Source organism: Aquila chrysaetos, chromosome 10 (genome assembly GCF_900496995.4).
Source record: "Aquila chrysaetos chrysaetos chromosome 10, bAquChr1.4, whole genome shotgun sequence".
Classification (NCBI taxonomy): domain Eukaryota; kingdom Metazoa; phylum Chordata; class Aves; order Accipitriformes; family Accipitridae; genus Aquila; species Aquila chrysaetos.
Genome location: NC_044013.1, coordinates 665,370 through 692,533, shown reverse-complemented (window position 1 = coordinate 692,533; position 27,164 = coordinate 665,370). Strand labels below are relative to the sequence as shown.

General features: G+C 45.0%; 2 protein-coding genes across 9 annotated transcripts in view; one reads left to right on the top strand and one right to left on the bottom strand.

Moving 5' to 3' along the window:
• MED12L (mediator complex subunit 12L) overlaps window positions 1–27,164 on the bottom strand; it is a 156,217-nt gene that overhangs the window by 64,539 nt on the left and 64,514 nt on the right. The gene's annotated exons all lie outside the window — the stretch shown is intronic.
• On the top strand, window positions 332–15,643 carry GPR87 (G protein-coupled receptor 87). Of its 2 annotated transcripts, XM_030027749.1 has the most exons (4): window positions 343–404; window positions 502–581; window positions 13,138–13,270; window positions 14,597–15,643. In XM_030027749.1, exons 3-4 carry the CDS (start codon window positions 13,234–13,236, stop codon window positions 15,631–15,633), a joined length of 1,074 nt encoding a protein of 357 aa, XP_029883609.1. In that variant the 5' UTR covers window positions 343–404; window positions 502–581; window positions 13,138–13,233; the 3' UTR covers window positions 15,634–15,643. The 2 variants fall into 2 exon arrangements, with proteins under 2 accessions (XP_029883608.1, XP_029883609.1); XM_030027748.1 differs by having other exon boundaries at window positions 332–581.

The window sequence follows — 27,164 nt, the reverse complement described above, 5'->3', positions numbered from 1 at the left end:
ATGTCTAAATATAGTCAAATTAATAATTGACAAGATAATCTCAATTAGCAGATATTTGCATCTATCCAGCACAAGGTTTTTCAGTATCACACTAAATTCACATTCACCCTGAAGACAAAACCATATTATCTGAAAGGCACAGGCACGGTTGCACAGGTTGCTGTAAAACACGACTTCAGACTGTTTGCAACGTCTCCCTGCACGAAGGCTGCTGCCTTTAACAGGCACTAACCCACCTCTCAGGTGAATCACTGTCTGCGTCCTGGGCGCCTGAGCTGCTCCGGAGCCAGGAAGTGAGCGGGAGCGCACCGCTCACCTACCCTGGCATGTGAGTCATTCCCAGGAATGAGAAAGCCAGTTGCTCCAGTTGCTCCTGGCCAGGGGAATTTTGACTCTCTGATCAGGTATCGCAAAAAAAGCCATCGGAAGCAAAAAAGCATACTTCCAGATATGGTTTATTTAACTACATTATCGCAAGAAATACTCTCATGCCTACTGTAGTTTCAAGATGCATTTTGGAGGAGTCTAACGCACTTTCGAGATGCAGCTCAGAGACAAGCGGAAGGCGACCATGGTGACAGGTAAGTGATCTTTGACCATCTGAAAGGCGTTTGATAAGTCGTTCTGTGAACCTTCTTGCTCTTAATCACCCTCAAGTGAAAAGAAGACAGGAATTAAGGTACAGTTGCTGAAAACCAGACTTGGAACCATAAACTGAGTATCAGATCAATTAAAAGTGTGAAAAGTTCTCAAAACAGCGCGACTTTACTAACCTTTTATTCATTCATTAAACGTTACTCGTTATCTTTTTGCCAATAGCAAAAAAATGGTTTTCTACTAATGATTCCTTCTAAGACATGAATCGAAGTGCAGGAGGGTTCATGGTTTCAATAACTTACTTCCTGGCAGAGCTTAATTCATATAAAGTAAGATTCAGTAACTATAACATCTGAGTTTGATATAAAAGGTTTGTACTGTATTCCTTTTCACCTCTTTCAGTAAAGGCAAGCATACTTGAATTCTCTTAATTATATTATACAGAATAAAGGTTCTCTTCCTTCATACTTCACTCAGATCATGTTAAAACTTGTCAGGTTCACTGGAAAAACCACATAGCTCCGAACAAGCAACTTACAAGCTATATGTCTGATTAGTCTCAAAGCAACTTACAAGCTATATGTCTGATTAGTCTCAACGTTTGGGAAATATATAAGGCACTTTCAAAAACTTATGTCATTTAATGAGTATTTTAGATTGAAAAGGTTATTCTTAGTTACAAAGAACTGAAAGTAGCAGTGCAATTAAAGTTTTCCTACGTTAAAAAATGACTTGCCGTTTGTGCATTATAGAGACTGTAGACACCTGCTTTCTCATTACATATGCTTGCTCTGGAAACTCTGGTGGTGTTTCACAGTTTTTTCCATCTTTTTAAAGAAGATTCTGCAATCTTCTTTTAAAAAGGGAAACCAGGAAACTCAGGCAAGCATTCAGCTGATGTCACTGATTCACTCCCAGAAGTACAGGCCCCGGATCACATGAAAGCAACCAGCATTTCTCTGGTTACGAGCTTGCTCCGGTGGGCACCTTACTCTTTGGGTAGGCAGCCGGCTCTCCCGCACAAGACAGACCTTCTCCTCCCTCCCCACTCTCTATGGGGAGGGGGAACTGGCAGCACCTGGGGACAACCCCTCCAGAACGGAGGACACGGGTCGGCTCTTGCAGGGGGGAGAGGAGACCAGGGGAGCAGAGGAGGCAAGAAAGGCCGAAGGATGTGCAGGGACCTCAGAAACAGAAAGCGTTTGTTTGCATTAGGGACGTGTCAGAAAAAAAAAGTAAATTTTCAGCAGCACCCGCCGCCAGGTCCTCCTCCCTCCCTCCCTCCCTCCCCACAGAGGGCTGCCTTTCCCAGCTCAGCCCTGCTGTCTCACCCTCAGCTCCCTCCCTAGCTGCCAGGGCCCCCCCGGGGCAGGGAGGGAGCGGGGAGACCAGCTCGCCCAGCACCTGCACCCCACAGCCCGTCGTGCGCTAGCACGCACCCGGCGCGGTGCTGGAGCACCAGAGCTCCCGGGGCACTGGGGCGTCGGGAGCCGCGTGGCCACACGGATCCTGGGAGCACGGCTGAGCTGGGAAGACGCCTGGGCAGGGCGGCCAGACAGGGAATGAGCACTGGAAGGGAGGCAGCAAGTCACAGTGCAGAGTTGGTCCGACACTGAAGCAGCCCTTCGGAGACTAGATGCTCCTTCTCTACGAGGAAGCCTACTCCACTCGCCTCACGTAGCCCTAGATGAGATATATCCAGGAACGACTGAAGGAGGAAGCTCCTTCTCCTCTTTTAATGGCAAGTCCCTTGCTCGCTTTCGCACCACGAAGTTCAGAAAGACCTCCTCTTCGACCAAGTGAGCGCTAGGAAAAGCCAGTCAAGACATCCACAGCAAGATTGTAGCATTAAACTTGAAGTGTGCAATATTTATTTAAAGTTTGGAACTAAGTGAAAATGCACATGACATAAACCAAGAGCTACAGATCCACCATACTGCTGTCAGCTATCACCAGGCTGCAAGAGAGAGTAACCCAAGTGCTGCTAAGAAAGCACTAGAGGAAGTCAGTGGTATTAATTCCTACGTTTCAGCTGTCTTAACCCTTCCCAACACAAAAAATTACCATACCATCTTAAAAAAAAAAAAAAAAATTTGCACCCACGATAAACAAAAGTAGGTTTCCACATCTGACCAACACTGAACCTCACATGAGATACTACAATAACCACTACTTCTTGTTTTCCCTCGGGAAAATGTCAGTGACATATCAAAGTGACAACTGATGATAAGTAGTATAAATAGGGCTCGTATCACCTTCACCTCACCAGCAGCTTCTGCAGCTACACAAGGAACAGCCAAGAGCTGGCAAAGCAGTTGGGTCAGAGGAAGAGCAGCAGATCTCCACAGCCAGCACCCTGAAACCCTGCCCGGGATTTGCAGTCTGTCCGTTTCTGAGAACAGCAGACAAAGTGGGAACTCTCCAGGCTGCTCATGAAAAATCAGGGTTGCACCAGGCTGAACTTCTCCCAGTCATACCCCAAAATCCCCATGTCCTTTTCCTTCCTCTTTGAAATAGTGGGGTTGCTGCAAGTAGCTAACATGGTCAATTGTGTCGCAGCAATACATACTGAAGCACAAAAAAACCCCAGCTGACAACAGCGGATGAGGATTTTTTTGTCCTTTTGCAATATGAATTAGAATTGCATATAAAAGATCAATAGAAATTGTTTCAATGCAAAGCAAAACACCTAAAAGTGAGACTAGAATTACTTAAAAGTTTAAATGGCACTGCCTACATGCATGTACCAATAATAATTCTTTTTTCCCCACGAGACATTTTTTCACAGATATCCCCTGTAGCATTTGTGAGACATGACAGATGCACAATAGCCAGAGCTACAATGGATGAAGGTGTAATGCGATCAATCACATACCTTCACTTTTTTTCTTTGTGACCCAGGCAACACCTTGACTGGTTTTAGTTTCATTATGAGCTTTTAAACTTAATGCTTCTCATGGCATAACACCAATAATCAAACCTAAAAGCTAATATTTTCAGGAAAAAGCTCCAACAAATCTAGCCTGACACCCAAGAGAGTCTTCGCCTTGCAGGCACGCTGCAGAGCGGAGGCCCCTCAGGAGCTCTGTGCGCTGCAGAGCAACCCGGGGAGCGGCGGCGCGGCACTGCACTCTGCAGCAGCCCTGAGCAGAGCAGCCAGCTGCCTGCTCGCCTGTACAGAAGCCAGCTCCTCTGGAAGGAGCTCAAGACCACCCAAGCACCACATGCTGAAATTTAATAACCAGTTTTTGCTTTTTGCCCAAACTATTGTGTCCATAAAATTTTAAATTTAAAAGACTATGACTTCAGGATAATAAAGCACACTGGATAATTAAGGAACAGCCTGTGGAATTGAAGGGTGATTATTTGCCAAAGATTTCCATGCTGCCAGTTGTGCCAGAAACAGAGCCCACAAAAACACAAGCAGAACCGGAACAGAAAGGCTGGGAGCGCAGCTTGTGAAGACATTAAAAGAGGGAAAAGTTGAAGTTATTCTGGAGAAATACATGCAAATGTGAACCTGCTTCTGGTCGCCCCCTTGGAAGGGAAGACTAGAAATGTGACCTCATGAGAGATTAAAACTGTGTCTTCCAAGCAGCAAAAAAGCTGTAATCCAGTGGGATGGAAACAGGACAAAGTTTGCAAATGACACCAAACTGGGAGAAGCGGCTGATAGCCCAAGGGGTCGTGCTGCCATAGCCAGAGGGTCCTTGACAGGCTGGAGAAATGGGCCGGCAGGAACCTCATGCGGTTCAGCAAGCAGAAGTGCAAAGTCCTGCCCCTGGGGAGGAACAGCCCCCTGCACCAGGACATGCTGGGGCACCGGCTGGAAAGCAGCTCCGCAGGGAAAGACCCGGTGGACAAGTTGAACGTGAGCCAGCAGCCTGCCCTTGCAGCAAAGCAGGCCAACAGCCTCCCAGGCTGCATTAGGCAAAACATTGGGAGCAGGTCAAGGGAGGTGATTGTTCCTCCCGGCTCAGCACTGCGAGGACACGCCTGCAGTGCTGGGTCCAGCTCTGGGCTCCCCAGTACAAGAGAGACAGGGACATACTGGAGCCCAGCACAGGGCCGCAAAGGCTACTAACGTACTGGAGCACCTGATGTACACAGGAGGCTCCACCTGAACATAGGGGGGTTTGTTGGTGGTGATGTTTTGGTTTTGGTTTGTGGATTTTTAATAACTGTGAGGGTGATCAAGCCCTGGAATGGCTTTCCCAGAGAGGCTGTGGAGTCTCCATCCTTGGAGATACTCACTGCCTGACCAGACATGGTCCTGGTCAGCCAGCTGCAGCTGATGCTGCTCTGGGCAGAGAGCTGGAGCTGATGAGCAACTGCAAAAGACAGTGTCAGGAAGGAGTTGAAAAGACTGCAGGTGGAGGCTAACTGGACAGTGGGCAGTGGTGCCAGGGGAAAGGCCAGGACCACGCTGCTCAGCACTTCGGGACTGCCACCAACACCTGAGCTTGCTGAGAGCGCTGCGCGTGGAAGCTGCAACTTGCATGGCATGTTCTTAATGGGGGTTCAAAGAAACCAACTCTATAGGGTTACAATACAGCTTCCACTATCAGTAAGTTTTGTGCAACCAGAAACAACCATCAGCAGCATCTTCTAGAAGGAAGCATTCCAGAGTTAATCCTTTCCCCCTATCTAATTAGAGGCTGCTATACTGAGAAAACATTAATTATCCCAACTCTGCCAACCATTGCAGTGTGCTCTTGTCTTTTTTTTTTTTTTTTTTTTTAAGGAAAAAAAAAAGGCAAGCAATTGCAACACATAGCTCCTCTTCCACCAACAGCCATTTACTTGCTGCCCAATGGGATACTATTTCTGTTGGCAGTTGTCTCCTAACTCTTCATGTAAAAGCAACTGCAGCCTAAAGGAGATGTACTTTAGCACTACACTTTATACTACACTGCTTTAGAAATGGCAGTCAAAGTGCTGGCCTCTTCTACAGAAAAGACCAGCCTGCATACAGCCAGTTGCTGCAGTCAGCCTGCAAAGAGCAACGCACGATACACAAGACCAGGACCCACAATAAATCTGTGACAGTAGTTTCTGCTTTTTGGTGATGAAAAATGCACATGCTTGTCATTAATGTAAGAAAGGCCTGGAAAGCATTTCTTCAACATCACTTAGGAACGATGATGCATATTCAAGAGGAAAGAGAATTCATGCATCTTTAGGTTCTGCAAATAAGTTTAATAAATAAACAGTCTTACAGTAATGATTAACAACATTTACTAGATTTTGTAACCTCTGCATAGAAAATCTGATTCAAAGTAAGTAGTACTAATCCATGAACTTTTAATGAGGAACAGTTCAACAGGCAGAAAAAAAAAAAGAACTTGACAGTTCAGGCAGCATCCCAAAAAGCTCTCATGTCAGAGCTATCCCACATAGGAGAAAACAAGGGTTCATAATCATTCACTTGAAATGAGAAAAAAATTAATGGTTACATTTGGACAAATATTCCAAAAGTGACTTTGAGAGAAAATTAGGTATGTCCAAATAATTCTATTTTTTTTAAGTGAGGAAATCTTGTTATCCTAAGGGCCTATTCCCCCAAAATTGAGACTTTTGCATATTAAACAGTATTATTTAATGCTTACTGCAGCATTCTGCTACATCCAGTTCAGGATCTCCTGCAAGTGTAAAACAACTGAGTTACAGGTGCACACTGAATGTGAGATTTCAGGCAATACCTACAGTAAAGCATGGGTAGAGACTGATGTAGAAAGCATAAATGAGCACATTTAGCTGGTTACTCAGATGCAAGGTAAATCTAGCATGGGCACTGAAAATATACATAGTACTTTTAGCTGTCATATACAAAGGACCAGGAAAGACTAAACCCCAAATTTCAGCAAGCAACTGCATGCGGGAAGCTCTGTAGGTTACAAGAATGGTGTACAGATAATTTTTCTGAGACACCTCTTGGGCAAAGTGACTGTGGGGAAGGAAGCGTGTCTCAATGCGGATGTGGAGGGACTGCTTCTCCCACATGCGTACCGACACAGAGGGCAGCTCAGTGTTCGGCAGATGTTTCCACGGGGAGGTAGGCTCCCTAACCACTGGCATCATGTGTCTTCTACTGAAGACAAATGGATAGGGTAGGGCAGGGACAGGATAGGATCCTGGAGAGAAGAGAAGCTGCTCTACCAGCTGAAGGCAGATGGACGCAAGTTGCACCGCACCACAGGACACTGTGATGTTCAGAGATGCGTGACAGAAAAGTTAGGCTGGAATTGAGGGGGAAGTTCAAGGAGGAACCTGAAAACCAAAAAGGGGGTTTTGTACTAGATACTGAAGCAGACGAGAAGCTTTCTGAGCAGAGGCAGTGGTTCCTGTTTCTGGATGTAAGTAGACAAGCACTGTAAGCCACAGCTGAAGACAGTTATACCCTAGTTGTTATTTTTCAGCCTCTCTGCAATTCAGTCAGTTAAGCATGGCAGCGTTACTGCGTCACAGGGAACTAGCACATACTGTCTGCATGCCTCTCCAACACCACACTCCTAGGAAGGCAGGCACCAGGAGCCGAGGGCACAAAGCCCCACAGAGGGCTATTTTCACCCTCTCCGCAGCCAGCCCACGTTGAAGCAGTTCCCAGTTCGAAGCAGCCAACATGTGCCAGCTGGCTAAGTCGGACATGCAGGGTGGTGGACACCACCATTTAGCTCAGCCACCCTTCGGCAGGCACACAGGAGTGGGCACTTGGGGACTCTGCCACTGCAGAAGAGCATGGCTGAGGCAGCGGCACCCCAGGAGCTCCCCATCCCACCACACGCAGGGCCAGCAACACCAGGCTGCAGGGCTGGTGTCTCCCGGGATGGAGATCCACAGCCTCCACGAGCAACCTGAACCCATGTTTGACCACTCGCACAGTAAAAAAAGCACCTTCTTGTGCTCAGATCTAATTTCCTGAGTTTGTTTGTGCCCACCACCTCCTGTCTGGATTAGTGGTCACCACTGAGAAGAAAGAACCGGGCTCCCTCCCGCCAGGTAGCCATGCGGACTGTAGGAGCTCCTGAGCCTCCTCTGGCCCAGGCTGAACTACCTCAGCTCTTCTAGACCCTCTGCAGACAAAAGACACTATACTTGGTATGTGATTACATCTGAACACAAGTGGCTGCGGTCCTGCAGTGCACAGGAGTCTCAGACTAACACAAACCCTGGCGTTAGGCTAGTTCTTGTCATCACTTGTGCTGCTGGCAACAGCATGGCATCTCTTGGCACAGCTGGCACAGAAGCACAGTTCCAAGGACGGGGATGTGACAGCTAGAAAAATGCAAAAAAAAAAAGAAAGTGTGCAAAGCACAAGAGAGTAAGTGGTGCATACTCACTTGCTGTAGGTACAAATTCCAACAGGAACATCAAGTTATTCCACTATGCATTAAGAGTACATTAACATACACTTTTACCAAAAGGGAGATCGACAGTTTTTAACAGAGGCTTCCGAGGAAGGAAAAGGTGGTAATGTCCTGGTTATTGGGATTGGGCTCTCTTTTAGTGAACAAGGAAAAGCGCTAAGGAAGATAAATAGATGCAAGAGGGGAAAAACTGAACATTAAGGCTTGCTCAGGTGATGCAGTATAGAAGTGGACTGAAATAAAGAAGAAAGCAGGAACACAGGCTCCACTTGTCTGCTTATAGAAGCTTTATGCACACGTACACTTACCCTGCAGCCTTCACCAATGCTTTTTTCCCCTAAATCTTTACAATTAACTCAGTGATTTGGTTCTGATGGGCAACAGAAAAGAACATAATTGCAGCCAGCCAATAGCAAATTTAATAAACTGCCTCACATTTCTATTGTTTACATTAACTGTGTCATTTACCAAACTTTATGGTGATGAATGCAGATTGACTGGCAAGAAGCCACACATCAAAAAGTTATGTGCCCAAATAAAAAAAAAAATCACTTAAAACTCTGCAGCCCTATGACCTAGAATATCTAGTCTAGTTCACAAAGAGAATTTTCTCATTTTTAAAAAGTTGTAAATAAGATGAAAAAAGAGCAATTAGAGTTGAGGATATAGAATCTTTTTAAACAGTGAGGCAACTTAAAGCCTTAGTCATTAGAAAAACTATACAGTCATTCCCTACCCATATGACACTGAAGTCTGCCATGCAGCCTATTATTTCTCATCTGAGGTTTTATCAGTCATGCATATAAACCAGTCTATCAACATTAGCAGTAAAAGATTACCTCATCTGTGAAACAGTATGTACTTATATTTAATGCAGTTGACAGCCTTTAGGGGAATGGTTTTAAAAGCTACTTGAATAAAGGAGCAGCTTCTAGTGCATCTTCAAAACCATCCAAGCAGGATATATTTATATGGAAGAATGAGACAGCTGGTTAAGATGAGATTGGTCAGAAGAAAAGTGTCTGGAGAACTGGACAAGGAGCAGAAAACCAACCCTGCCCAGCACAGAAATACCATATTCAAACAAGTAAAAAAGCCACTATCAAGAGTCCACAGTCAGTGAACAATTATAAAATAACTTAAAATACTCTTTAAAGAAAAGGCAGGCTTCATCTCCCATTCCAAAAGAACACATGGAAAAGGGTGAATTCTCCATATGTGATAACTTTCTTCCTACTCCTAGAGTCTGCAATATAGTGGTCTTTATCAGAAAAAAATGAAGCTTCTGGAGTACAGGGATACACCAGATTTGACTCCAATGAGCCTTGCTCACCCACCCTACCATGTAAATAATGAAGCCACGCTACTCCAAGTGCTTTGTCTAGCACAGTACCCCTTAGCCTGGTAAGACTTAAGCAGGAAACTATGGAAACACCTTTGGACTGGTGAGCCTAAGGCAGGATCATCTCTGTGTATCCCAAAATTTTGTAACACGACCAGCTCCATGCAGCAGGGGCCATCGTGGCTGCACTTCTCTGCTGCTCTGCACAAACCTGTTTAAGACTTTAAAGCTTCAAACTACAGCAGCATAAGGGAAAGTCTTTAGCACATAATTAGGGCAGCCGTCAGTAGGTGTTGTCTCTAACCTCCACCCCATGCATGCACCAAAGCCTCTCTGAGCTCAGCTGTGCCAGCAAGGCAGGATACAGAACACTGCTAATGTAGTTTAGCTGTCATGGTTAACATTTGTGAAGAGTTTGCTGCTTTCTTTTTCCAACCCATACTTTGTCGGGATTTTATGGAACATGTTTTAACATGAAAACCATCAGGAATAAGACAAGCTCCCAGTATGGCTTCCAGGTGACCTGGATTTCCCTGGGCAATTAAAGTGTGGTCACATCTTCACTGGCCAGGAAGATGCATGTGGCAGGGATCCCCCATGGTCAGTACTCTGGGCAGGAATCAGCAAGCCCATATGGGATTCGCTAAAAGTAAGCAGCGCTGACTTGAAAAGCGTAAGAGATGGGATGCTGCTGCTCCTGTCACCCACGCAGCGACTTCCCATGCTGCATCCATAAGGGACAACAGAGCCCAGCAACCGAGCAGCCAGGCTGCTTCAGCAAGCACAGGTTTTGCATAGACTGGGGAGATAAGCAGACCTGCACCTGAGCAGACGAGTTGCAGGGCAAGCACGGGAGCAGTGCTGACACTATCAAACCCCAACAGGCACTGGTGAGTCCATCAGAGACTGGGGACTGTAACACATTGCCTGGGTGCTAAGAAACACGCCTGCCCAGGCAGAGCCTTCTATGACAGTGATTAGCCATTTGTGGTCCAAGTGATTGCAGTCCATCCTCTGCAGTAGTTTTCAGCTATAAAACGATAGGCTAAATGCCAAGAGTCAGACTAAGAGCCCAGTGGATTCAAGTAACAGTACCCAAGAAACAAAATACCACCCACAAGGAGGAAGGAAACTGAATTTTGATCCACACTGAATAGGGGCTTGAGAGTCTTAAGGATGTTGTGGATGGCCCGTCTCTGCTGACAGTAAAGCACAGGATGCAGACGGGAACGCCAACAGTACAAGCTAGAAGAAGAGACCAGAAGACAGCTAGGCAGAGATCCCCTGCAGCAAGGGAGCTTTCTCACCAGTGTCAGAAAACATCCACCAGTTTTCTGATGTAAAACAAGAGATAGAACCTTTGGAGAGTGTAGGGGCTGTCTGTACATGAAGAGGCATTCACAGATACTACCTGCTGTTAGATTTTTATGGTCTCTTAGTGACAACAGCCACCTAAAAGGACAGATGCAGAGGTGGAAAAAAGAAGAAGCCTTTTTTGACAGGATTTAGAGCAAATCCCTTTGGGACCTAGAGTAACTGACAGTACATGAGAAGTCCATTTAGCACAGACCTGGGGGAGTACTTGCCTAAAGAGCCTGAGAGCAGGGAGCTTTCCAGGGACCAGGACCAGGAATTACGCAGACTTAAAAGGAACTCTGAAAAGCAGGGAAATAAGCATCTTATTTGCATATGAAGATAGATATGCATCTTTTCATAAAATCACATATTCTTTTGATCTCTGTGCCTCCTGGGTAAAAAAGGATAGCTGCAATTTATAAACAACGGCAAAAAAGCAATAGGTTACTGCGTCTCAGACCAAGGGAAAACAAAATATCTAAAATAGCCCTGAGAATCTCATTGGGGACCCCAGTTATTATCAGAGCAAACAATGCCAGACAAGAAGCTAAACCAATAAAAAGCTTAAAACATCAGAATTAAAATTTCTACTGACACTTTAAAATGTAATGATTTCCTTTACTGCCATCTAGTGACAAGTCAACACAGTTTATAACACAGTGATAATCGCATAAAACAAGTGTAGATCTGCAAAAGGGCTTCAGTAATTTTATCATCTATTCATTCCCATAAGAGAGGCAGTCAGGTCTAGTGTAACTGCTGAAATCTGAACTATTTTGCTAGTTTTCCTATCAAAACTTGTAAACAGAAAGTGAAGCATGGAAAAATTAATGCATTTGCATACTGCAAGAGTAAAGCAATAATCTGGACCGTAGTCTTACAAATCAGTATTGTCAAAATTACTTATAACAATGCCGTCAGAGCATAAATTAGATTCTGCAGCTTTTCAGTATTCCCTGTAGACTGACTTCTGAAGCATTTCATTGAAAACCATGAGAAAGAAACAGGAACTTAAAATTTCTATAATGTACCCAGCAAATTGGGGTAAAGTTATACACACACCTCTCATAATTACATATGAAACTTTTTTACTTCAAGAAGTGAGAAATTATAAACTTTAAAAAAAATTCCACTCTCAGGCATCCATCACTGAAATGTCCAAGATTGAAAATAAACAAAGACGACGTCCAAGCAAGAGAGTTCGGGAATAAGGTCAAGGGCCTTTAACAAGGAATAGGAAACCAGCTGTAGTGGCAGATCATAACAAAGGCATGAAGCCATTAAACCAGCATGTTCTGGCAGTTAGGAGACAAACTTCATCTACTGCAGTAAGTGGGGTGGTATGTTTGCAAATACTTGAACGCTAACCTGTTTTTAAAGCTGAGAAGGGTGGTGTAGAAATACCTGCCTGGAGACTATCAAATGCAGTACCAATTTAAGAAAAGAACATTCTTGGCCAGGCTGTTAGAGGCTCACTAGTCACAGCCCAAGTTTTTGCAAAGGTTTGGTTCAAATTCTTTGAAAGAAATCAAAATAAGGAAGACAAGTTTGAAAAGTTGAAATCCAACGTATTTTTACAGAAGTTAATGAACTTGAACTGAAGTTTGCTGGCACAAAAAACCCACAAGATCACGCAGCTAAGGACAATAAGCAAGCTGGCTACACACTGGCACTGATCCCTGTGAAGCACCGAGGGGACAGAAAGTGTGTCAGAGCTGATCCCAGCACAGCCGTTTGCTACCTACCTGGTGCAGATGTAAAGAGGAACTGAGGAAGTGAGATCCCAGAAAATGTTAGACGAGGTGTTTCAGTGGTGACAAGGAACCCAACCACCACAAGCTTTTCTTAAACCTAATTTGTAAAACAGCGCACAGTATTTGTCAATGGGATTCAAGGAAGATTATCTTAACTGGAGCAGATACAGAGAAGGGTTGGTATCTTCAAGTCTTACAGAAATAGGAGAAGGGTTTGGGCTTGCTTCATCACAGTAAGTGAAGTTTCAGTAGAGTAAGAAACACGCAGAGGGCTAAGTATCAGAGATGGAGACGGGTTCTTCAAATGAAAGGCACTGATACAAGAATATATGAGACAGAAAGTGGCCACAGAGACATTCAGGCTGGAAACTAGAATAACGTTGCTAAATATTACAGCAATAAGGCTCCAGCACGGCTCTGTTAGTGAGGTGGAGAAAGGGAAGTAGTTTTAACAGTGAAACTGATAGGCTTACAGAAACTAATATGGCAGGATTGACTGCAACAATGCAGCAGATGCCCAGCTGTAAGTGAAGATGTGGCAATGAAGACCTCGATAGCAGAACAGCTGTGCAGTATCCAGAGATCAGACACCAGCACGCCTCAGCCCTTCCATTGGGAATTCTGGAGGATGCTCATTGCACAAAGCTCCTCTCCATGCTGGCAGGAGGAGGGTGGGGTCTTCTGTTTTGCTTTGGTTTTAATTCCAATTTATTTTCCCCAGAATGTAATGCTGGCACAGCCCATGCCGCATCCTGGATCTACGGCTGCCAGTGGGACTCCTGAAAAGCATTTCAGCTGAAAACCTACAGCAGCGCAAATGATGGGGTACAATTTGTCCTATGGAAAACTGCCAGGTAAAATAATGTTGGAGATTTAAGTGATTGAGAAGTGTTTATTGTATTACTATCAGTTCCTACCAACATTTTAAAGAAGTCAGTCATTTCAGAAAAGGCTAAGTGCTGCCCCCGTGGGTGTCAGTCCGGGTTTACCACACCAGCCAAGTTCAGAGTATAAACAATATGAAATAAAATGTGCTATAGTTTTATAAGAGAATTTATAAGTCTGAAGTTTTTTCACAAACATTTATACATGACATCTTAAAATCCCCGGAGAATACATTTAACTAAGCTAAGTTTTAAATTAGGGTTTTAATAGGCCCAAAGAGTCTCTCCAGAGTCCTATCTCTTGATAAACAGACCATCCCAGCTCACAAGTTGCATTCTGTCAAGATAGCCAAGAGCTGACACCCTGTAATTTCGGTTAAAAGTTTGTTCCCAACATGCCTTTGCCCACTCCCCCGCACAAGAGCGGTGACGGGCAGTGCAGACCTCGGCCTGCAACATGGGGAGCGCCCAGCTCCGCTTGGATGGCGGGTAGATTCCGGGAGCTCAGATCCTTCTCGCGTTTCACTAACCGGACTCACCGGTTCTCTCTGCGGAGAATTTCCAGGCCATTTACCTTCTTCAGATACTGCAAAAACGGTTACTTGCACAAACCCACCCTGCCGCTCCCGCCGCCTCACCGCTGCTCCGGCAGCCGGCGCCGACCGGAGCGCCCCAGGAGCAGGCGAACCCGCCATGTCTGCGGAGCGGGTCCGGCAGGCAACCGCCGCGTGCCGCCGCGAGGGAGGACGCCGCCGGCACGGCCGCGACACCGGGCGGCAGGGAGCGGCCCCGCGCACACCGCGCAGCGCCAGGCCCGGGCCTCGGGCCTGGCCTAACGGGTCCTTCCGAGCGCCCCAAGCCAAAGTGCCTTCAGCGACGGAAGGGCCGCGCCGCGGCCCGCCGCCACGCCGCGGCCACCCCGCCAAGCTGGGCTTGCCGCTCTCCTCACCCGCAGGGCGGCGGCGAGGGCAGCCGGGGAGCTCGTCAGCCGTACGGGAACCTGGGAACGTACGCACACTCGCAGCCTGCGTTTTCCTCCCGTCAGACTGTTTGCAGGAACACCTCTGTATTTCAGCAGAAAGCGCAGACGTCACGCTCGGAGGTTAGCAAGCCACAGGCGCGTTTATTTTGACACGTGCAATACTTAGCAGCATCGTTTTAGACCCGGGTTTTCCCCGAGCAGCCTCCAGACTTGCCCAGAGATAGGACATTTTCTAGAGGACAGCTCTAAAACGGCCCCATTTGTAAAACGCTAGAAACATACTTTAAACTTGTTGTTCTCCCTCGTTCCCACAGATGATCGTCTGAGCCAAGACAACAGTACCTCGCCCAACGCCACAGCAGGCTTACTGGGGAACTCCACACACAACGAATTCACCACCATCGTCTTGCCTGTGCTTTACCTCATCATTTTCCTAGCAAGCATCTTGCTGAATGGCCTAGCAGTGTGGATTTTTTTCCACATCAGAAATAAAACGAGTTTTATATTTTACCTCAAAAACATCGTGGTTGCAGACCTTCTCATGACACTAACGTTCCCGTTCAAGATAATCCAGGACTCGCAGCTGGGACCGTGGCACTTCAACTCTTTCCTGTGCCGATACACCACAGTTCTGTTTTACGCAAACATGTACACCACGATTGTGTTCCTCGGACTCATCAGCATCGACCGCTACCTGAAAGTAGTGAAACCTTTTGGAGACTCCAGGATGTACAGCATCACCTTCACCAAGATCTTATCTGCCTGCGTTTGGGTTGTAATGGCTTTCCTAGCTTTACCAAACCTGATTCTTACAAACGGCTACCCGACAAAGAAAAACATAGACGACTGCATAAAGCTGAAGTCTCCCTTGGGAGTCAAGTGGCACACAGCTGTCATCTACATCAACACCTGCATGTTTGTAGTGGTGCTGATAGTACTGATAGGATGTTATATTGCGATATCCAGGTACATTTATAAATCGAGCAAACAATTTATTAGCTCATCAAGCAGAAAGCGAAAGCATAATCAAAGTATAAGGGTTGTTGTGGCTGTATTTTTCACTTGCTTTCTGCCATATCATTTGTGCAGAATACCCTTTACTTTTAGCCATCTAGATAAAATTTTAGACGACTCTGCACATAAAATCTTATATTATTGTAAGGAAATGACACTGTTCTTATCTGCATGCAATGTCTGTCTGGATCCAATAATTTACTTTTTCATGTGTAGATCATTCTCACGAAGGCTGTTCAGAAAATCAAATATGCGAACCAGGAGTGAGAGTATTAGATCACTTCAGAGCGTAAGAAGATCAGAAGTGCGCATATACCATGAATACACTGATGTCTGAAGTCACCCACGCAGAGACTTTTGCCAATTTGTGAGAATATTTGTATATCATGTAAATAAAACATATCTTTGAGTATCTGACCATGGAAGTTCATTAAGGAATGTGCAGACATGTACAGCTTTTCCATTTTAGCTTACTAACATCCACCTCAAAATTCAAAAGCTTAAATCCACACAGAGATCAGGTTCACTTCAGAGGGGTTTTGGGGGTTGTCTTAGTTGTTTTTTTTTAAAGGCCAACAGAAGCTAAGGATGCCTCAGCTCAGAAAGCAACCTGCAGCTCCAGGAGGCTCCAGCTGCAATGGACAAGCCCCAGCCTCGGAGCAGGATCCAACGAGACGAGTCAACATCCCCGGGGTCCGGCAGATGGCCACCGAAGGACTTGCAGCAGGTGAAGGAGAGGGGAGGAGGTGGCACACACTCCTGTGGAGACCCCTCGGTACACTCGCAGGCAGGGCGGCTGCTGGGACAGGGCAGCCACAGGGCTCCGTCTGCTGAAACAGCACTTTGCCGCTGGCCTACAGCATCTCAGCATTTCCTCTCGGGCATTTGTGGTGCTGGCAGCACCACCTCGTCCACAGATCAAACCTACCAAAGTGCTTCTCAGCCCTTTCAAAATATCAAACATAAAAATTTCAAACACAACCCTAGTTTAAGTCTCTTCTCAAAAAAACCAAAACCAAAACAAACAAAGAAAAAGACTGTTAAAATGGCTTTTAATTCCCGTTAATCTCATTCTAAGTGAGAACACAACAAAAAGTGTCCCTTGGCAGACTCGCATGTGACAAGACTAAGCAATCAACATCAAGCTGAAAATTCAGCTTCCCAGCACTTTCTATGCCTGTGTGGTGGTTTAACCCCAGCCAGCAACTAAGCACCACACAGCCGCTCTATCACTCCCTCTCTCAACTGGACAGAGAAGAGAAAATATAAGAAAGGGCTCGTGTATCGAGATAAGGACAGGGAGACATCATTCAACCAATTACCATCATGGGTAAAACAGACTCGACTTGGGGAAAATTAACTTTATTGCCAATCAAACCAGAGTAGGGTAATGAGAAACAAACCCAAATCTTAAAACACCTTCCCCCCACCCCTCCCTTCTTCCCAGGCACAGCTTCACTCCCAAATTCTCTGCCTCCTCCCCGCCAGCAGCAGAGGGGTACAGGGAATGGGGGTTGGGGTTAGTTCATCACACATTGTCTCTGACGCTCCTTCCTCCTCAGGGCAGGACTCCTCACTCCTCCCCTGCTCCAGCGTGTGGTCCTTCCCACAGGAGACAGTCCTCCATGAACTTCTCCAACGTGGCTCCTTCCCACAGGCTGCAGTTCTTCCCGAACTGCTCCAGTGTGGGTCCCTCCCCCGGGCTGCAGTCCTTCAGGCACAGCCTGCTCCGGCATGGGTCCCCCGCGGGGTCACAAGTCCTGCCACCAAACCTGCTCCACCGTGGGCTCCTCTCTCCACGGGGCTGCAGGTCCTGCCAGGAGCCTGCTCCAGCGCAGGCTTCCCACGGGGTCACAGCCTCCTTCGGGCATCCCCCCGCTCCGGCGTGGGGTCCTCCCCGGGCTGCAGGTGGAGATCTGTTCCACCGTGGACCTCCCCGGGCTGCAGGGGGACAGCCTGCCTCACCATGGTCTTCCCCACGGGCTGCAGGGGAATCTCTGCTCCGGCGCCTGGAGCATCTCCTCCCCTCCTTCTGCACTGACCTGGGGTCTGCAGGGTTGTTTCTCTCACATGTTCTCACTCCTCTCTCCGGTTGCAGTTTCTGTGCCCCAGCAACTTTTTTCTCCCTTCTTAAGTATGTTATCACAGAGGCACTACCACTGTTGCTGATTAGCTCAGCCTTGGCCAGCGGTGCATCCGTCTCGGAGCCAGCTGGCATTGGCTCTGTCGGACATCGGGGAAGCTTCTAGCAGCTTCTCACAGAAGCCACCCCTGTAGCCCCCTTGCTACCAAAACCTTGCCATGCAAACCCAATACAGCTTGCTTAAGACAACAGGATGAGACTCAAAGCATTAAGAATTTTTTGTTCAAAAACTTTGGCTGCTTTCAACTCTTGGAAACAATTATTGTGTGTGATAAGCAGGTGAAATTCATGTTTGGAGAGCAGTTCAGATAACACCTTCAGGGTATTATTTTACGCTATGGTACACGCAACCAGAGCAGAGGAAATATTAAAGGAGAGCACCCAAATCAAGGCAAGAAGAAGGGAATAACAACAGACCAACACAGCAGCTGCTGCATGAGAAAGTGTTGACTAACAGCTAGAAGAAACCAAGTCCTGGAGAGTACCCACCAGAGCTAATATTGACTGGGACACCTCAAATTGTTTCAGTGAGATTCTGGCAGGCTTTGCACCACGTGAGCAGTCGAGAGCACTCCAGATTTGTTTATAACAAGGGCAGAAGAAATCTAAACCGCCTGTCACCACCGCTTGCGCTAACATTCCCAAGCCGGTTTTGCACCAGCTAATCCTGGCAGTGCAGGGCAGGCAGCCGAGCTGGCCCGGGGCTCCCACACCAACAGGGCGCGGGGTCCAAGGCTGCTCCAGCAGCTCCTTCACTCTGGGACGTGGCATGGGGACCTCTCAGGGTAGGGCAGAGGCAGAAGGACAAGTTCCTCCTCCTTCGATGGCTGCACTCTACAAAGGAGGCCACCTCCCACCGAATGGCGCGGAACGTGCCCTGGTGCCTCCCGCGCTCCCCGGGAAGCTCAGAGCGGCTTGGCCAGGGGCTCCAGCCGAGAAGGCAGGGACAGGGCAAGTGCAGGCTCCCTAAGGATGAGCTCCCCAGGGGCTGGGAGAAGGATTTGCAGAGGGGCAGGGAACCATCCCCCAGGAGCGTGAAGTCAGTCACCTTCAGCCAGCAGAGATCACCCTGAATTCACAGCTTTTCAAGAACAGCCTGGGCACGGGGTTCGCCCGCTGAGCTGAGCACAGGCAGCTCCAGGCACGCGCGTGGCCCTGCACAGCCCCAACACCTCCTCTCGCTCTGCAACCTCCCCAAACATCCTCAGCGTGACTGCAGAAATCAGCAGGGAGGATGTATTTGGGCACTCAAGGTTACAAGTATGTGTTTGTATTTAATCCTGTAAACGGAACAATGTTTACATAAGTCATTTTGTACTGTATTTCACCATGGATTACATCAGATTTGTTTAGAGTAAAAGCTGCTCTTACAAAAAATAAACAGCCAACTTAAAAAATGCAGATTGTAAGGAGCTGATGCATGTTCTGACCAATCAATTTTTATATGCATCTTCTGCAATGTAGTGCAATTGAACAAACAGAAGATGGCAATAGTCCATCATGAAGTGCCTTACTCATATAAGGACTTTCCTTTTAATATAGGAGAAAAATGGTTTGAGAAGAAAATCCTGAAAATGCAGCATTTGAATAACAAGATAAAATACTGCATGAGAACACCTCTGATGAAGTTTTCTACTGAAACAAGGGGTTTTTCTGGGTTTTTTTTTTAAGACTGTTAGTTTAGTTTTAGATTCTGTTTTATGCATAATGAAAAAGTTGAAGTGTAAGTATTATACTGTTTGGATTATACATTTGGATTAATGCAAGTATTCTAAAACTACTTACGTTGTTCAGGGGGATCATTTCTGGAAAGGAAGACGTGGTATTTTGGATATTTATCCTACTTTAAATAAAAATATTTTAAATGGCTAAATACCACAGAATAAACCCTGTTTTCCAGTTGGCTCTGTAGAAAACTCTGTTCACACACAACCCCAAAGGCTAGTTCTGGGATCAAATTTGCCATTTTGTACTTTTAGGGTTCTATGCACATACAAAAGTGTATTGAGAGAACCATTTTGGGGATTGGGTTGCATAGTTTAAATTCTTGTAAGCACCAAATTAAATGGAACAGCATACTGGGTTGCTTTTGTGAAATGGCAACATTTAGGACTGCAACATCAGTTATGTACACACAGACTTTAATAACCAAAGAGTCTCTCATTAGGTCTTATATGGTTAAACAAAACCAAGATGGAGTGCTTCTGCTCTCCCTTTTATGATGCAAGTAATAGTAAATCACAGAAGGCTTTATGGCTTGTTAAATTGTGCTCGATAATTACTGTGTTAAATTCATACACACACACACCACCCTGGGTCTCTGCTTTGCAGCTATTCCCCTTTTAACAAACACCTTTGCAACACCCATGGGAACAAGCAGGTACACACAGTTTGTGTTTTCCACTAAGGGAGATTACTACACAAAATCTTCCAATAACAAGATCATTTATTTATGAGGGTGTAACTTCTTCCCCCCCCCACTTTGTGCCCTCCCCTCCATGTGCACACTACCCCGCCGCAAGGGTGGCTCATGCTACTGCACGTTCCCTGATGTGTTCCATGGGCTCAGCATGCAAGATAGATGGGTATCATTGTATTTTTACTTTCTTATAGCCTTCTCTAGTATTAAGCTTTTGAGCTGAGTTTTTCTGTGTACTGTAGAGCCTATCTTGATTTACCCAAAAACATCTTTTGTCTTGCAAGAATGCGTGCAGACCCATTACAACAGGTTTTACATCTGCTGGGAGAGAGATGCTAGACTCTGCTGTCAAACTGTGAACGATTACATCCCTTACCAGATGGAACTACAGTCAAGCCCATTACTAGTAGATAGGCTATTTGCAGAATAACCATGCTACAGATGCAGATGGCTCTTACGTCTTCATTGCCCACTACTGCTCAGAAACTGTCACCACTTGCACTGTTTGGAACCAAAGCTCACGAGCCTGCTAGACTTAAGGCTACTCAACCACAGTTAGGCTACCCGTTTCCACCAGTCTCCCTGATGCCCAGTTTCATCCAGGTTCTTCCATTCTCAGCGGTGCTCCAGCTCCTCCTTACCATAAACAGAGAGCTGAGTCTGTGCCCCACATGCTTTGCTGAGCTAAATCCCATCAGAAGCAGACCACAGAACAAGCACACACCTCCCAAGATTGAATTCAAATATCCTGACTACTAGAAATATTTTAAATACACAGTATAGCAGAGTATTTCTATACATAATATACATACACACACACACACTAACTCTATAGGATTCATCGTATATATGCAGAGCAAGAAAGCTTGAACCCCTCTCAGAATTGTAACATTTTTCCAGGTGGATGGTGGACTTCCTACCCAACTCCAGCAAAGCACAAAGAGCTACTTCAGTGGACACATCCCTGTTTGTCCCTAACTAGGGACACAAAGGACAGGTGAGGAGACTGCAGACCAGGTGTACAGGATCCAGGATTCTCCACTCGCACAACGGTGCACACCAAATGGTGAAGCTCAGCGATGCTGAAAACACGACCAGATGGCCACCTACACCTCTTCTAGCATGCTGCATACTCTCCTTACAGGATGCGCATGCACACACACTACACTTTCTCACTACCCACTTATTTTTTAACTAAAGGCTGCATTTACATAGGATTTCCTCCTAGGAGAAACAGTACTGCTGTGCCCTAGTAAGATTTTTATACGAAAAAATCTATTATCCAAAGCAACTGCACCCAGGGTGATGCCCTCCAAAGAATGGCCTAAAGATACCCTTTCCAGGGGACCAAAGAGATAAAGCAACCAGTAGTTTCTGGAAAGTGTGGTCCCACCAGGGAGCAGTGGGGCATCCATATGAAATCCTGCACTGGGAAGGGAAGATGCAGCCACACGCTCCCAGCACACAGGCCAGCCAGAATGAGTCTCTGCTCTGAAGCCCGACAACTGCAATACATACAACACTTCACTGTAAAATCGCCCCCCAAATAAGTTTACTTTATCTTGACAGGATGTATCTGTGATAATCCTTTATCACTGGTTTATACATGCACTTACATATACAACACTTCTCTGAAGATACTGTTTGTGAAATATTTTCCCAGGGCTAAAAATGAATTATAAAACAATATCCTAGTCTCCACATATCAGATAACTATATTTAAATTGTCTGAATTTGACATGGAATTTTGGTCCTTAAAAGTTCTTCTTGAAAGAAAAAGGTACAAGAAAGTTCGTAGGAAAAGTCTCAGGCCCTGATCTATTCCTGTTATTTCAGAGAACCACATCAGGACAGAAGCATATGTAAATTTTTATTGTGCAGTCTGAGACTCCCATTTTTTTACAGGACACTATATGTGAAACTTGGTTTTCCAGGTGGAGGCAGGACAGGAGATCAGACCCAAGAATGCAAGGAGCATACAGTTCATGAACATTTGTGATTTTTTTTTCATTTAGGAAGCTTTGCATTACATTACTGAGCAGCCCAGCCAGAACTCTCCATGCCATGGGGTTATTGTGGAAGAAATGTTACTTGAACACGTACTTACAGACAGCTCCAGACTGCTACCCATGCAAGATTTTTGTTGCTATGTTTATTATGTCCTTTACTTTCGAGGTTTCTCTAGCAATAACGTTTACTGTGGCTTTCTACCAGCGCGGCTTCCTAGGCATCTTAAAAAAGGAAACTAAAATCCCCAAAGTTCTAAAAATGTATCTTTGTATTGATGCACACCAGAATGTCATGAATTAAGCAATCATAATTGCTTAACTAGTGCAACCGTGACTGGACTTACTCAAATGTGCGTCACTCCCATTCCTCAGCTCTCCCCACTGGACCCTGTGCCACCCTGTCACACAAAATGTTTGCATTGTGAGCAACAGCAGTGCCATCTGAATGCGGCCAGAGATGTGATAACTAAGTTTCAGACAGATCCTTGTAAGGCCTCAGAAGGCTATTCAACAATGATCTATAGACATCTATCTGTCAGCAAAACAAAACTAGGCATAAAGTGTTTGCCGGCAGCTTTGATAGGGTAAAAACAAAATTCAGAAGTCCTGTGATACTTTTGTAATTAGCATGTCTTCCAGTAGGATTATTCTATGAAAATATTTACCTTATTGATACTGCTTTTATTAATTCACAGAGCTTGGCCACAGATATAATACAATCTATGTGTTTTCACATTTAGTAGGGTTGGAAGCACTGACTGCTTCATTAGAAGTTTTTGATAACAGGGCACAGACCTATAAGAAGATTAGTAGTCAGAGATATTGCTTATATATGGCAATGGTTTGGTGGTGACGGTGAACCCGTCAGCCCCATTCCTGTTAGCAAAGGCATCAGAGCTACCACCCCAACTTGCACTTCTGACATCAGACACATGAAGAACCAAATCACCACCACCACCAGCAGCCCTTTCAGTCACCAGATACGCTCTGATACTGTCAGTTTTCTCCCATCTCTGTCTACGAATCTGTATTCTTCGGTTCTGATACAGAAGTCCATCAGCAGGACCATAAAAAAGGTTTTCGCTCATAGGCACTGAGCTCAGACAAAAAGTTCAAATGATTTTCTTAATAAAACGACGGCTAGACCAGCAGAAGTGAATTTTGGATTTTGGGGGAAGACTTGTATGGCTGAAGGTAAAGTACATTATCAGTTTCTTCTTAAGCCACCAAACATAGGATACACAGCAGGGGTCTTCTGGCAAACATGCTCACTGCTTGCTTTCTAACCCTTTGGAAATAGTAGTGGTATCTTTAGGTCCTTAAATATTAAATTTGGCTAGCATTTTGGAAAAATATCCATGTTTGCATAACAAAGTGACCCTTCAGTTTGCCCTGCTGTCTAGAGTCATTCCAATGGGGTGAAACTGTACACAGAGCTGAGTCGTCCTACCCGCCCTTTAAGCTCTTAATCCTCTGCCTTGGACAACTGCTTACTTCTCTCTGAAGCACACAAAAAATTATCTGTGCTGCAACATTTAATCCATCACAGAATGGCAGCTTACACTTGAAAACATTGCATTTCTTCCTTCTCACGGGACTTCACATACTCACGGACAGCTGCACACTTCAGTCTTTTACCGGAGGCAGCATTGTGACTGACGTGCTTAGTTCTAGTTTAACAATTCTAAACAAGTTTTAACCAAGAAGTTCAGCCATGCCATTAGGCAATCCTACAATGACATAATTTCAAAATATAAAGTATGAAAAAGTCATCCCCAAAGTTCCTCACCCTTGGATTCTGTTACCTTTCTGCACATTACCATTTTTAAAATAATTTCATACCGATGGCTATGAAGCTTGAACTGCCTGCTGCATCATGAGACCTGCACAACTTTTCAGAGAGAAATCACATAGCATCCACACATTTTAGCACTTCAGCTGGTGTTAGAGATGAGTTTGCCTGCTTAGAATTGACTTCCTTTTCCAATATGCACTGGCTACTCATGATCTTCCAAGAGAAAGACCACTGACACTTCACTTCTGGTCCCCTGGCAAGTGGTGTTCTGCTTTTATTGCTCAAAAACTCTGTGGCGGCCAGAGCTCGCTGCAGCTTCTCTGCATGGGAGCAGCACCGAGGACCACTGCTGGGAGAGCCCTCCAGCCCGATCCGCAGGAGAGAAGCAGCTGCTCCGAGCACACCAGGTATGCCCTTCCCTAGGATCAGCTAAACGGGAGAGAGCATCCTCTTAACTTGGGCTTATATCTGCATTGTGTATTGCTTTAAATTAAAATTCTACCCCCAGCTGACATCTTTATTGGTAACTATTTCCATTATAAGCCATTTTCAAGGTATACATATTAGCACTGGCTTGTTCACAGGGGCTTACGTGTTTCATTTTGTGTCTTCCCCTTTCCTGTTGAAGAAGGTAACAAGCTTTACAAAAAATATATGTGTATATAAGATCCTGGATATATCAGGGCAATAAGACATCCTGGTTCCATCCACAGCCTGGAGCTCTGGATGTCTATAAACCAGCGAGTGCTTTATGGTGAGAGCACCATCAGAGTAGGCACCACTGTATCTGCCTTCCTTTCTATTATTTTCTTCCTAAGCAATGACTCCTGACCATCATAAAAAAGTGATTTCTGAGTTAATTAGTATCTTGGTTTGAGTTAGTTCAGCAATTTTATGTTTCTGTAGAATATGATCAAGTTCTAAATAATCAAGAGACTAGATGTTGGACAAAGAGAGCGTGTGAGCATATTAAACATATATGTTTGTTTTACCACTACATCTATATAAAACTACTCAAACACATAGCCTTTTGATAAACTCCACTGCCAATAGTCTGCTAGAACTATACAGCAGAAACACCCTGTTCAAATTAAGTATCAAACTTGATAATATGTGAAGTGTTTTGTTTAGTTTCTATTGTGTTTCAAGTACAATGATAGTCATCAGAGGCCCCAAACAATAAACAAAATGGAAAAATAATACAACAGATAAAAGTGAAATGAGAAGGAGAAAGGAGATGTCACTAACAAGACTGAACACAGGATGGCTATTTAAAGCCACTGGCACAGCTTTGAACATTTAACATGAAAAGGAGCATTTTGAGGGTTGTTTTTAAGCTTTTCCTTTTTTACCTCAATACATTAAACACACATATAAAATTGTGTTCTTCGCTCACTATTAAACACAAACATGGTTATCTTTATTTCCTTCTGGTCAATAGAGTTAGTGAGTACAGCATTAAACTGCAAGCCTGAGCAGCAGGGTCACACTGCCCATCCAAAGATGCCACTCAATTTACTGTAAAATACTTTGGCTTCAACTCCCCAGGAATATTTTGCAAAGCACAGAGAACAACCCTTGACTTTGCAAGAACCAAATGGCAACTTTTGACTCCAACTTAAAGAAATTTCCCCTCTAGAAAGAATGAACTTAAGATTCCATTCAAAGGCAGGCTGTGTTTAACAACTTTTCTGTACTCTCCTTCTGGGGATGCATTTACATTACATAAATAGAGCCAAACAAAAATTGTTCTAAAAACATCTCATGAAGTTACAGCGGGCATTGCTCTGAAAAGTCATGGGACTACGAACAACGCCTGGGGATTAACATGAAGCCTGCGTGTGCAGAGAACAGGCATATGATGTTCTTTGGGAGTACAGAGCTCTGGTCTTCACTATGTCACTAAAAAGCCAATCAGCCTTCCTAAAGCAAACTTGGACCCCCACTAATGCAACCAGTAGAAATCAACTGCAGCATCAATCTGCTTACATTGTTATTCTGAGTTGCTCAGTATAAATGATTTACATAATATTCTACAGCAGTCATAAATACAGTGCTGGTTATTGTTTTTTTAAGAGAAATGAAGTCAGTACAAAACTACAGTTTGTTAAACATTCACTCACCCCACATCAAAACCAGAAGTGCTTACTTCCAGAACTGCATTACACAAAGTTGAAAAATAAGGACAGGCAGCAGTAATTTGCAATGCATGTGTTGTTCGATGTATCTTTATGCTCAGCTGAGAAGTAACAGCCAGTCTTGCCATATGCACATTACACAAGACAGCTTTCTTTTAATGTTATCAGGGTTGACAAGAACAAGATGCTTTCTGTTTCAAAGCATTCTCTGGTTTTTCTTGGGGTGTGGCGGTGTGTGTGGTGGTGCACAGCAGCAAGGGGAGGGATAGGAAAGGATTTCCAAACAACTACAATCCAGACTAAGTGATCTATCTGCTTTACAACATCAAAGCCCCATTTCTAGGCTGCACAAGAGCAACTCATGATCTGATATGAGACCCCAGGAAAGGAACTGAGTTTTTGAAAGCACTGAGAACCCCTTTTAAGCAAGCTGGAATTTTTCAAGCCACTCTCAATTGAAATCGAGCCTTTCAAATAATAATAAACACGCAATCAAAACCCAAACATGCAACAAGCATGCAATCAAAACTGTCCTACAATTTGCCTCATAGCGGAGATCAACTCCAGCTCTCTGCTTCAGCTCTGCCTGCCCTGGCATCGGTGTGTAGTATGGTCACACTCTGTCCACGCGCTTTCATTAAGAGCCAAAAGCATCCAACCCACAAGTTCCGTCCCACTAACAAATGAACACCTCGTGACTGATGACAACATTCATAACTGGAGATGACAACTGTGTAAGACTTACTGCTTTAGTACATGCAGAATTGGCAAATCTTTTAAGCAGTTCCCATTTATAGCCTCACAGTCCCAGAGCCTGGTCTTGATATGACTGCAGGGATTTCATGCGTACCTACGCTCCTACCTGCCACAAAGCCAGAGACTAAGAGTCTACCACACATAAAAATCAAGAGGTTTCTCCATGAAGAAACACCTTTCTTGAAGGGCAGGATGTACCCCCACAGCACTCATCATTTCAATTCTGTGCAGACTCAGAGGCTTACAGGATCAGTTAATCAGCATGTTACGGGCAGGTGGTAGGGAAGATGACACTGCACTGCTGAGATGATTGCCAGATGTGCCATTTCTAGGAAACCTCTGGTTCATAAAGAAAACTGAAGCGTAAACCTAACAAGTGAATCCCCTGATGGCGCAAGATATTTAATGCACAACAACTCTGAGTGCCAACAGATAATTTCACGGACTTTCCAATTAAGATGCTGCAGAGCATGGAGTCTGGGTCTGTGGACTTTATGACTCTAAAAAAGGAAATTTGCAGGCAAAGGATGGAGGAAGTTTGCTGTTCTTATTTATAATAAAAGGACAACAGAATCCCATGACTGCAAGTTTCCACAGCCGTTTCCATC